This window comes from Acyrthosiphon pisum, chromosome A2 (assembly GCF_005508785.2).
Source record: "Acyrthosiphon pisum isolate AL4f chromosome A2, pea_aphid_22Mar2018_4r6ur, whole genome shotgun sequence".
Lineage (NCBI taxonomy): Eukaryota > Metazoa > Arthropoda > Insecta > Hemiptera > Aphididae > Acyrthosiphon > Acyrthosiphon pisum.
This window is the reverse complement of record NC_042495.1, coordinates 114,879,695-114,892,713: the sequence shown is the minus strand read 5'-3', so window position 1 is coordinate 114,892,713 and position 13,019 is coordinate 114,879,695. Positions and strand designations below refer to the sequence as shown.

General features: G+C 28.7%; 1 protein-coding gene across 1 annotated transcript in view; it reads right to left on the bottom strand.

Moving 5' to 3' along the window:
- Positions 1 to 11,433: 11,433 nt before the first annotated feature.
- The window catches only part of LOC100569203 (adhesion G protein-coupled receptor E3-like), a 150,630-nt gene continuing 149,044 nt past the window's right edge, over positions 11,434 to 13,019 (bottom strand). Inside the window, exon 4 of the mRNA XM_003247611.4 lies at positions 11,434 to 11,880. Within this exon, the coding sequence (XP_003247659.1) occupies positions 11,739 to 11,880 (142 nt within the window). The 3' untranslated portion in view covers positions 11,434 to 11,738. The remainder of the gene's footprint in view (positions 11,881 to 13,019) is intronic.

Here is a 13,019-nt window from a genome sequence, read left to right as displayed (position 1 = left end):
TTTACTGAGGCAGTTCCATAAACATTAAAACTTAAAACATATACCTATTGCTTATTTACATTTAATTATATCTATTACCTAACTTATTACCTATAGACTATAAGTTATAACTATTATATTTAAGATACTTATAAAGAAATATTAAAATATAAAAAGTTTTGGTGTACCTACCCAAGGTCGGTGTAGGAGAAAAATTCAGGCCGGGAAAATGTATTCCCATTTACCCAGGCCACATATCTATGTCCACGTCATATAGGTGTAACGTGTAACTATGTGGGATTTAGTGGGGGCTGATAATAATATGTTTTATATTATGATCACAATATTTATATAATTATTTATTTATTAGACCTTTTAGTTTATATTATATTATATTAGAGGACCACAAAAAAAAACATTCCATAAATCAGTATCAAGTTAAGTGTGATTCTAATTTCAAATGCCTAGATAGGCCTATCTATATTCCATCTATATCTGTAATCGCTTAAATAAAATTTAAAAAAAGTTTAATTCACAATTTATTAAATGAAATTACAAGCAGGTAATCTGGTAATACTATGCTTGAAGCTTTTATAAACAATTCATAATTTATATCTTTAAGGGCGTTAGAGCCGGTGCATTTATAATACAAAAACATACTAGAAAAACGTTCACACTCTGTAAAATAGTCGGATTTCGTTTTTTTTTTATTCAAAAGAAGACAACATTTTGCAAGTATGATCAGTGTCTGATTTTCAAAATTTTAAATGTAGAAGTTAAAATATACATTTGAAGTCTTTCAGATAAAAATTGAGTAAAAATAAAATTTAGAGAGCGACCAGCACTCGTGTGTGTTAAGAAGTTACTTTTCTCGGACGATCGCCGATCGGACGAAGCATAATAGTACGCAATAATAATATTGCGTATTTGCGTTTATGCGTCGCAAAATATACCAATTTTAAATGAGCAATTATAGTTATTACTTATTAGTTATTAGTAATGGCTTATTGTATCTATTAATCTCGTTTGGTTCAATATTTAATCACCTAGTGTTCACCACATAGTTCTTTGACAATACAAAACTCCAAAACAATTATAGATAGGTACCTACTATAATATAGCGTATCAAATTATAGGATTTTCCTCTTGTAGTATGGTTTACAAATACCTATATTTTTTTAGTATAAAGAAATAATCAACAAATACATATTATTGTATATGTATATCATATTATACATTTATATATTATATATTTTATGCATATAAATAAATACTAATTATTTAAAAAAATAATTTCATGCATCCACCAGGAAAGTCCCAATAGGTCAGGCGACCAGGTTACCCTGTATCCCAGTGGGCCAGGCCGTCCCTGAATTTATCTACCTATATAATATTATACAGTTAATTTGTTTATTACCATTCACCAGCAAAGTAAGTTGTTTTATTATTATTACTTAATTTTTATTTTTTATTGTTATGTGTTTATAATTAATTATAAATAAGGAACGTAAAATTATAATATTTGATGTTTTTGCTTACATATATTTTTTTTTTATTGTTACTAAAGAGTAATAAAAATAAATATGCAGTTTAAAGTTTGTTAATTTTTTTGTTTGTTGGGATTTTTTCTGCTGGGTTTTTTTACTGGGTTTTATAACTGAGCCCAGTGGGTTTTATTGGGTTGGACCTAGTACTTCAAACCCTGATAAAAACCTGACTCCCCGCTATGCTAGCTGTACATAACTGTAAGATAGGTATATAAATAATATTACTTATCGTAATAAACACTAATCAGTAAACATTATTGCACAAATATATTGAAAATTGAAGTATGCATAGTAATACAGTTTAGTTCACAATCGATTTTAAGACATTTTTTTCGGCAACCTATTTCACCGATAAAAGATAAATGATGTAATCAGAATTTATCAGTCAGACTTATGTCTGACTAACCTTTTGAGGTGATTATGAGTATTTTATGCCTAATGGTACTTAGATTATATTTTCACGACTCTACATAACTTTATTAAAATTATTGATACATTTATATTTCATACATGTACTTGAATTATACAAATCACAATGCTTGTACTGAGAGGTGCTTATGATATAAACCAACACTTTTTTTTTTAGTGGTGGGGTAAATGTTTTAATCCCTCTGCACAAACATGACCAAATTACACCACTGGACTAGACCATATTGGCTTAATATCTAAATAAATAACCTTAAGCCTTATCTAACTGGAAAAACATAAAATGATAATTTTTCATATGTGCTAAGCAATAATATGTTTATTTTATATACTATTGTCTATTATCATAAACATAAACTATGTGTAATATTTAAACATAATGTTCTTATATTTAAAACTAATTACTAATAACAACAGCAGTCAGCATAATATAATATATTGTATACTTAGGTTATACCTGTATAACTTTATTTAAAACTAAAATAAATACCTACCTAAATAAATTATTATAACATTTTATTATTTTGGAAAACACCCATAAATAATACAAACTAACTATAACCCACGCGGCTACAATATTATGTTCGGGTATTATAAAAAAAAATGTATTCATTTCTGAGAGATAAAGCCTGGGAAACCTGCAACTCGTAAGTACCTATAACTTCATTTTAGGAAGCAAAAAAAATATTAAAATATTATTATATAGTATCTAGCATAACCATATATTATAGTACCAAATAAATTTTAAGAAACAAAAATTAATTTCAAATAAAATTATATAGGTGTTACTATACTATAGTAATATATAGTATAGGTTAGGACTCAGAGATTGCTGTATACTTTAATCTGTTATTTAAACCCAATACATTATTAGATAACTATAATTAGTTCATTAGTTAACTAGTTTATTCAATAAAAAAAATAGAGAGGGGAATATTGGCGCCCACTGGAAGCAGGCAAATGTATTTCAAAAAACAAATAAAAAACATCAACTCAAAAAATGTGGGTAAGTGGATGTCGCTCAACTGTACAGTAGGTTACAAGTGGGTCACTGTAATGGATGGAGTTAAATTTGAATTCAATGATATAATATCATTGTATAAGAAAAACGATTCTGAGCGAAAACGGTTAGCAGCCAATGATATTACTAAGTATATTTGATGATAATATTGTGAATAAAGTAATTTATATATTTACCAATTTACGTGGAACCTTGTTTTAAATTCTCAATCCTTAGCTATAAAAGTTGAACATTTTTAGACATTTTTAACTACAAAATAATTATTAAATTTTAAATTTGATAAATTTTGTCAACATTTGAACTGTAAATGCTTCTAAAAAATTGTGCCTATGTATTTTTAATACTTTTCAACTGATATTGTAAAAATATATCAGGAGCCTTGCATTACATTTTTACGCTTTTTTACCCAACAAATAAAATTTTATTGATATTTATAGAAAAAAAAACTAAAAAAATTGAAAACTGACAATGTCCGTAAACAGCCCAAAAAGAGTCAAAATATTTTCAAAATTTTATCGTATATAGAAAATTCTATTATAAACATTCAGTGAAATTTTCAAATATCTATAGTCATTCGTTTTTTAATTACAATAAAATAAGAAAATCGTCACATGAGAAATCGAGTGAATATCCAATATTGTAAAAATATGAATTTCAAACGCTCATAAAAATTTAATTTGATTTGCTTGTAGACATTTTTTTTTGATAAAGGTAGATAATAACTTATGAGGAATTTTGTATTACATTTTCAAATCTTAGATTTAAAAAGAAAAATTTTAATTGCTTTAAATGCTTATAAATAAAAACTGTGACTAAGGATTTTTAATATTTTTCAAATGTCAATATGTCATTGTAACAATAAAGTAGGAGCCTTGTATTAAATTTTCAAATTTTTTTACTCAACATGTTTGCAAATAATGTTTTATTGACATTCATAGAAAAAAAGACTAATAAAATTGGAAATTGAAAATGTTCCAAAACAGTTCAAAACAAATCAAAATATTTTGAAAATTGTATCATGTATAGAAAATGCTAATATAAACATTCAATAAAAATTGCATGTAACGGTCGTCTGTTTTATGGTTACACCAAAAACCAAAATCGGTTTTCCTCAAAATCCTCCAAAATAATCTATCCTCAAAATAAAACTTTGAAAAAAATGACTGTAGATACATGAAATTTTCACTGGCTGTTTATATTTCCATTTTCTATACATAATAAAATTTTTAAAATATTTTGATTTTTTTTGAACTGTTTAGGGACATTTTCAGTTTCCAATTTATTTTATTAGTTTTTTTTTCTTTGAATGTCAATAAAACTTTATTTGTCGAGTAAAAATATTTGAAAATTTAATACACGCGGCTCCTACTATATTGCTACAATGAAATTTGAAAAATATTAAAAATCTTTAGTCACAGTTTTTTTTTATTAGCATTTAAAGTTCAAAAATTGACAAAATATGTAAAAATCACGAAAATTAGTAAAATATTTTGAGTTAAGAATTCGTAAAAGTTTTTTTTTTAAATCTAAGATTTGAAAATGTAATATAAGCTTCCTCATAAGTTTTTCTAAAAAAATTGTCTACAAGCAAGTCAAATTAAATTTTTATGAGCGTTTGAAATTCACATTTTTACAACATTTGATATTCACTCGATTTCTCATGTGACGATTTTGAAAATAATTTGACTCTTTTTGAGCTGTGTATAGACATGGTCAGTTGGGTAATAAAGTGTAAAAATGTAATACAAGGCTCCTGGTATATTGTTACAATAGCAGTTGAAAAATATTAAAAATACTTAGGCACAATTTTTTTTTATAAGCATTTAAAGATCGAATTTTGACAAAATTTATCAAATTTAAGATTCAATAATTTTTGAATCTTAATTATTTATTTTTATTTAACAAAACGTTTTTTTTTGTATCCTCCGGAATTGACATAACTGTTGATTCAAATGTAACCAAAATAATTTTATGATAAATAGGTTTTTCAAAAACTTAACCAGGGACTGGAACCGTAACCCTTTGAATATTGGGAACCAGAACCCGAACAGAACCCTTAAATACATTTTTTTAGGAACCGAAACCGAAACCTATATTTTGATGTAGAGGTTTTTACGGTTTTTTTTCGGTTTTTTTCGGTTCCAAAATCCAATAGATATTTTATCTATGGTGCAAGTTGGTAATAACTAATTATTCGTAATAATAAATAATTATAGAATTGTAGACCTATAAAAGTTTATCAATTCTAAGAAATAAGAATATTATTATGTGTACAAGTACAACAGAATTGTCATAAAAGAAATACCAAAAATCCAAAATTCTAATTTCCATGTAATCGATATCAATATTATTATTGAATCGCAATTCCCAATAGCTGATGTAGAATTTCTGAAAATAATAGCAATTTGGACGTTTATAAGTGATTCAGAATTCAGAGTAAGTTGTCATATAAATTATAAATTATAATTATTGTTACCTTACTAATATGCCTGCATTGATAATATTAAATACCTAAACCTAATGCGGGTATCCTTAACTCTTTTCTCTATACTATGCTCTGTATGACAATTCTACTAAACTGTTCTTCCGTCTTCATTAGCGCGGTATATATTGTTTAAATTTATATTTTTATATATAAGTTATAAATTATTATATCAAACTGGAACATGGGTAACCCAAGTGTGTTAAAAATTGATTCTTATTTGTTTTTTTAATAATAATTTTTTTATTTATTTTAAATATTAAAATGTATTTATTTATTTTAATTTATTATTTTATAATAATTCATTTTTTTATAATATTACCTAAATTCTGAAATAGTTACACTTAATTACAAATACCTGTCACTAAAAAGACCTATTAATATTATGTTCATTTTTTTATATGGTACTTATTGATAAAAAAAAAAGTCAAATAATAAGGGTTAAAACCGGTATTAACCGAAACCGAAACCGAAATTCGATATTTTTGAAAACTGAAACCGAAATTTTCGGTTTTTGACAACCGAAACCTAAACTCAAACCGATAAAATCAAAAAGGTTCCAGTCCCTGAACTTATAACATTAACTAATTATACACTAACTATGGTCTATGTTGGGTAGTTACTGCATAAACATTTAGTACATTTATTTGGCAGTCGTATACGGCTAGACGTTATACTGCGTATGAATCTAGTAACCTTATCTCACTTATCTTAGTTATCTAACCTTATATTATCTGACTAACGGTATGCAGACAAGCATTATCTACATATAAACATGTTAATAAGTTTGTAATTGAATGACAATAATTTGAATTTCATAATTACATTTTATAATTCCATCAAGACATAATTACATAAAGTATATATATTTCAATAAGTTTGTTCCCAACTATGATTAGTCGGAATTTGATATCATTACGTGATCGTTATCACTTATATTCACGAATTAAGATATACGATATATATATAGGTAAATCTTAATTTGTTCTTATATTAGAAAATATGTGTATGGTTGATACCACGCAAAGTTTATAGATAAACCTTGGATACCATAATGAATTGAAATATACCTACTTATAAAAAAAATATATATATAAACATAATATTATATTTTAATTCCTGGTTAATACTGCCTGTTTGATTGTAGTTGTAATGATTTCTGAGGTAAATAACTACAAACAATGATCAAAACCATATTAAATAATATCATAAAAAAGCGAAAAATCTAAAACGTAAGAAGAACCCATTTTCCCAACATTTGCATTTTTGTAGATACTGCGTTTCACTAAGAAGGGCAGTTTGGTATTGACAAAATCACTCAATTACAATTATTTAAAACGACGATAAATGTCTTTGGCTAACACCAATTCGTATTTAGTCTCTACAATCTACAGTATAATATAATTTTTCTTTATAGGTGTGAGTGGGATGTTTACAAATTGTTGATGTAACATATTTGTCACCATATACAAAAATCTACGGAATTAAAGTAAAATTGATTAAACCACATAAAATATTTATCTCATACAGATAAGGATTTTTCCAATAGTCGTTAAAATAATTCTACCTAGTTCATTTTTAATAATTTCTCAAAGTTTTAACTTTTAAGGGTGTAAAATAAAATATCAGAACTGGTTTTTACCAATACAATTACGTTTAAATAAAATAAAAAGTAGGTATTGAGTTATTCGTCTATAAAATGTGTGAGAAATTTTTAAAGGATGTCTACGGGTCAGTCCTATAATACATACTTTTTAAAAGAATTCAAGTACATAATAGATACATATGCATATTTTAATACGTAGGTAGGTAGGTATTTAAGATACGTAGTTGAATATTCAGTAAAAAAAATATTTGAGTACCAGAACCGATTTTCATGTTTTTTGTTTAATATAATATGTAGTATTTACCATCATATAATGTTAAATTAAAAGACTTCTCTGTATTTTTTGTGGAAGTATTTACATTTTCGATTGAGTTTAATTCAAAGTAAAAAAATAAATTACCTGTTACCTAATATTCCTAATTATATTACCTAATATTCTCATAATTTTTTTTATTTTACGTGATTAAAATAAAAATAAAAATCTATAAATTAACAAGAAAAAGTATTTGAAAATTAGAATTTGATTTTAAATAAGCACAAATACTTTTAAAAAATATTTAAAATACTTTGTCCGAGTATTTTTTAAAAAGTATTTCAAAATGTACGTACTTACTTGAGACTTGAGTAGATACTTCAAAAATATATGAATACATTTACGGCTTTACTCAAATACTCTTACTCAAGTAGGTACAGTACATGATTGATATGGGTCCATTTTAATTTTACTTATGAACCCAGAACAGTTTCGAAAAAACTATACGAACTTTCCTTGATTCAGTTATGTCAAAGAATAATGGTCTCCCTTGCCCTACCTATTAGCTGGTGAAAGTTTAAATAATGTTTACAAATGCAAATTTTCTGTTTCAAAAAGTGTCGGCAATCGAAAATGTTGTATTGATATAATTTAAATGTTAAGTCACTTAGGTACTTACTACTTAGACGCAACTATAGGGTTAAAATTCTGGTGGGCTACAGCCCACCTTACAATACTATTTATTTAAAATAACCTATATAGGGAGCTTATATCTAATTCAATAAGGGATAGTTTTGGAGGGCGTCAATCTTCGTGGCTAAGCCTCCTCCCCCCAAGTTGCACCAATGCTTAAGTACCGATTCACTAACAATGATTAAACTACTTATAAAATAAACATTAATAATATTTTGAGGAGTGGGGACATATGGTTAAGTTTTAGAAGAGGCTAGAAACGTAAATGGGTACCCCTATTTAATAGTTAATGATTAGGTATAGGATTACTACAAAAGAGCAATAAATAATAATCGCTAAATAATATAATTTAAGACTTATTATAGACATACATCATTTATATGGTTTTAATAATTAAATTACAGCACTATATAGTGAATCATTTTTAAAAACTCAAATAATGTTTTATATAATCACAATATGATTACATTAATATCACGGTATAGAAGATAATATCTTCTATACCGTGTTAATATTGTATAATTACGATATCTCTACGTATTATATAATTAATCTTACAAGTTACAGTGCCATAGTATCAAACAATACAATATAATAATTAATAAGTATAATAAGTAAATTAATGGTTTTGAAAAAAAAATTGTTAACAATTATTATTTATGATATATTATATTATAATTTATATGTAATGAAAAACAATAGCTTAACCTATAACTAAAAAAACACTGTTACAATTTATATGATAATATAATTGATAAATGATAATACAATATTTTATTTGTGCGATATACCCCTACTCGCTTTGGTTCATTCACCCTTACCCGTGACCTTCACTGAATATATTGATATTTTCCATCATACAATAAATTGCAGAATGGTAGTCACTTGGACTCATTTATAAACTCATCGGGGGATACTGGGATAGGTCATGTTAACTTTGTAATCCAAATGGTTTTTTTTTTATAGCAAATTCATAACTCTTAGAAGAGAGACAATAAATAGTGTTTAGTATGTACATTATTTGGGAAAGCAAAGCGAAGGCAGTTCTCCAATGGGTCAGCGGTTTCACAATAGAAATATAAAAGTATGTATAATATTATTTTCAGAATATCAAATATTTACTAATATATCATGAAATGTATATATTATTTTAAACGATTTATTAAATGGATTGTATTTACTATACTTTTAACTTTTATAACGCATAACTTAATTCCGTTAACTCTAAAATCTAAAATACAGAAGCTAAAACTGCATTTAAAACTCGAAAATAATTAAACCATTTGTATCTATTACATTCGTAAATATAACTTGCGTCATACCTAAAGTTTCGAACTTCGAATCAATTTAATGGATTAAAATGGGAGTAGAGTCATGAGATTCAAAACACTCCAATGTGTGCCTGCGCTGTGTACTGAATATATAAAAATAGTAAATAGAATATCGCAACATTATCCATTAAAACTTTCATGTATTTTGTACATGATTTTTATTGACATATATGATATATTTCGTAGTATTAAAATTAAATAGGATATTCGTACACATATTGTGTTATTGTTCATGAGGAAGAAAATAATATAGGTAGTAACCAAAGGAGTTCATAAGTGATGCAAAATATATTACCATATAATATCATATATGTACTTACTACGACATGCATTTATTTATTTATGTGGAATGTGGATACTAGGTAGAGGTAGGTAAGTACATATAGATACTAATATACTATATACATATAGGTAGTAGTTATATTATGTAAGTAATAACAATGATACAACAGTGCTTGTTAGGTTATATTACAACAGTACCTAGTTATATATTATAGTAGGTAGGTAGTTGATGTATAAATGTTTTATAATATAATATAATATACGCAAATAATTGTAAAAACAAGGTTAACGTTTATTCATAATATTGGGATTTTATTTGGCTAAAATAAAATTAATAGGTCCAACTTAATAAGTATTTGCGTATAATGCACTATATTATATGGTCGGAAAACTGAAAAGGGTTTATAGCACGAGCATTGATCACTGATCAACGTGCATCTCAACCGCAGACTGCGATATTAGCCGAATTGCTGATATTGCTGTAGCTCGTGAAAATATTGTAGTTATTATATAATGTAATAATATCGTGACATAAATCTAAGAAGTTGTTAGTGGTTGTCGACGACTTTAACGTTTTGTATCGAAATTCAAAAACGCTTTGTACGCTGTACCTATAGTATACGATGATTTGATAGCTTTGGTAATCGTATAGGCATATTAGTCCCCAAGACTCTATACACATAGTGTTTTATTTTCAAATTTTATGACATTTTTTCATATTTTGGATGTAATTTATTTATATATTATTATTTATACGTACGCCTACCGGCAAATTTTTATTTCTTATACGACTCGTACCTACCTACTTATATATAGTATACAATGTGGTTATTAAACTTCAATATTTCCATATTATTATAACGGCCCATAGTTAAATTCATTATTTTATTTGAGTTTATTTGTAGGTAGCCAGTAAACGCGTGCATAGTAGGTACTTGAACTATTATTTTCTATGTAAATGTAGTAATACATACATATTGTGGACGGTGAGCTAACAATAATGCTGAATGTTCTACGTATATTTTTTATTATCAACATTATGTTAAAGGTCGATATATATAGCAGTGTTGAACTTTTAATTGATATTATTTCAATATTCTATATAACATAATAATTAGAACATAATATGATTTTTTTTTTGAATTTGTGGTGGACAAATGGGCCACCTCTCGGTGGGGGGCTAATTTGATCGAGGTCAAATTTGTTTTCAACCAATATATTCGGGCCCTGAATCAAAAATGTTTATAAACTCATGTGCTAAATAATATTATGATGTATCTACTAAAATATTGATTCGACAGTAGTTTTCATAAAACGTGATACGTACCTATAATATTATACAATATTGTACATTTTAATAATATTGCGCACACGCACCCACGTCTTCGCGAAAAACAGTATTCCGAATAGACCGAATTATTTCCGATGGACGAGTGGCCGTGTGCAACGATATTATAAGCTTTATCAAGCAGCGGGGGCATCGTGCGTGGGTCTGGTGTACGGCCGGTAGGTGGCGGGTGTGGGTGTTGGTTAATACATGAATACATAATAATACAATAGTAATAATAATAATAAAAATATAATAATACATAATAATATGCTGCCGCGTCCCTCCCTCCCTTCCAGCCCATCGTCACGCAGCCGCTCATGTCTGTCCGCTCATCGGGTGACGCGCGACCGCAGTGTAGACGGACGCGGCCGTGGCCGGATGATATTATAGTTGCGTAGTCCTGTCGTGTTCGTCCGCGTCGCTGTCCACCGTAACGCTCTAGACGGGCAGCGGGACGGGATCCCACGTGAGGTTCTGCAGGTACGTCGTGTCGCTGATGTCGTTGTCGCGTTTGTCGAACAGCGCGGTCGCGCTGCCGTTGCGCGGCCTTCGGCGCCGCCGCCGGGCGAACGACCGCGTGTAGATCTTCAGCACCTGACAATTGCACGTGACGGCCAGCGCGACCAGTATGCCCTGCAGCGAGTGGCCCACGTTGTACGCGATCCACGCCACCGGGTCGGATGCCGGCGACCCGTTCCTGGCCACGTAACCGAACACGTTCACCGCGAACAGCAGCGTTGCGATCTTCACGTACAGGTGCAGCTGCAGCGTGCGCTTCCGGTGCATCTTCAGCCGGGTCTTCTTGTCACCTGCAGCCCGACCGTGGCCCGGGCGGTCAGCCAGCTGCGGACCAGCGAGTCGACGATGGCCGCGAAACAGCACAGTGCCGGTACGGCGAACGTCACGTTGTAGATGGTCTTCTCGAAAAACCTGCAACACGCGTGTTCGCGGTGGTGTTATATTATTATTGTTATTATTATTAAATTGTCAGATTGTTGTTGCGTCAAGACGTGCCTATCATGTAGGCAGGCAACAACACGTCGACAGCGCCCGCAGCCTGACGTTTACAAACCGTAATACGTCGTATAAAGTTCATACCATAAAGAATAAGTTACATTCAGTTTAACAATGTTTGATTTGATCCAAAGACCATAATCATTTTGGTAGTACTTGGTTAAAACACTTGGAGATGATGAAAAATGTTTAGTAACCAGTAAAAATATAGATACCTAACACAGTTGGAGTTGATGGAAAATGTTAAATGAGTAATGACGTATCTATGTATGTACTATAATAATATGTGGTTAGTGCTTTTATTGTGCAATAATTTATTGTTCTGCAGTGTTTTTAAGGATCAATAATGTAGTGATCTATACGTCGATAGGAAAAACATTTGGAAAATGTAACTTTTTTTTGAACTAAGGTGTGGGCGACATACCCGTTGATGGTTTTAGATTCTGAACGAAGTGATGAATGTATTGATTTTACAATGATGTGTTTTTTTTTTTTTTTTTTTTTTTTTTGTGTCTGACGACAACTTTTGGAGCAGTAAAAATGCTTCGATTTTCAAAAGTTGTACCTTTTCTGAAAGGAAAGTGAATCTAGTTGGTACTTTGGGGGGGTCAAAAGTGAAAATTTCCCAATACTTTTCAAAAGCGGCAGGAAAAACCTTAAAAAAATAACGGAAAAACGCGCATTTTTACGCAAAACCAATTTTTGACAAAAACGAATACTTAATTTTACTGTAACTCAAAAAATAATTATTGTAAGCACTTGAAATTTGCAACAGATGTTTATATTAGCGTTGTCTATACAGGGTTAAATTTTCAAAGTGTTTCGACTTTTTTTGAGCTATTTATAGACAAATGAAATTTTCAATTTTTCTAAGTATTTTTTTTTTAAATAACGATAAAAAATTTTTGGTTGGATAGAAAACTTTGAAAATTTAATACAAGGTTTCTTATAAGTTGTTCTCACAGTGATAAAAAAAAATCCAAAATCGTTAGTCACAATTTTTTTTTATAAGCGCTTAAAGTTTAAATTTATACGAAATATGTAAAAATTGCGAA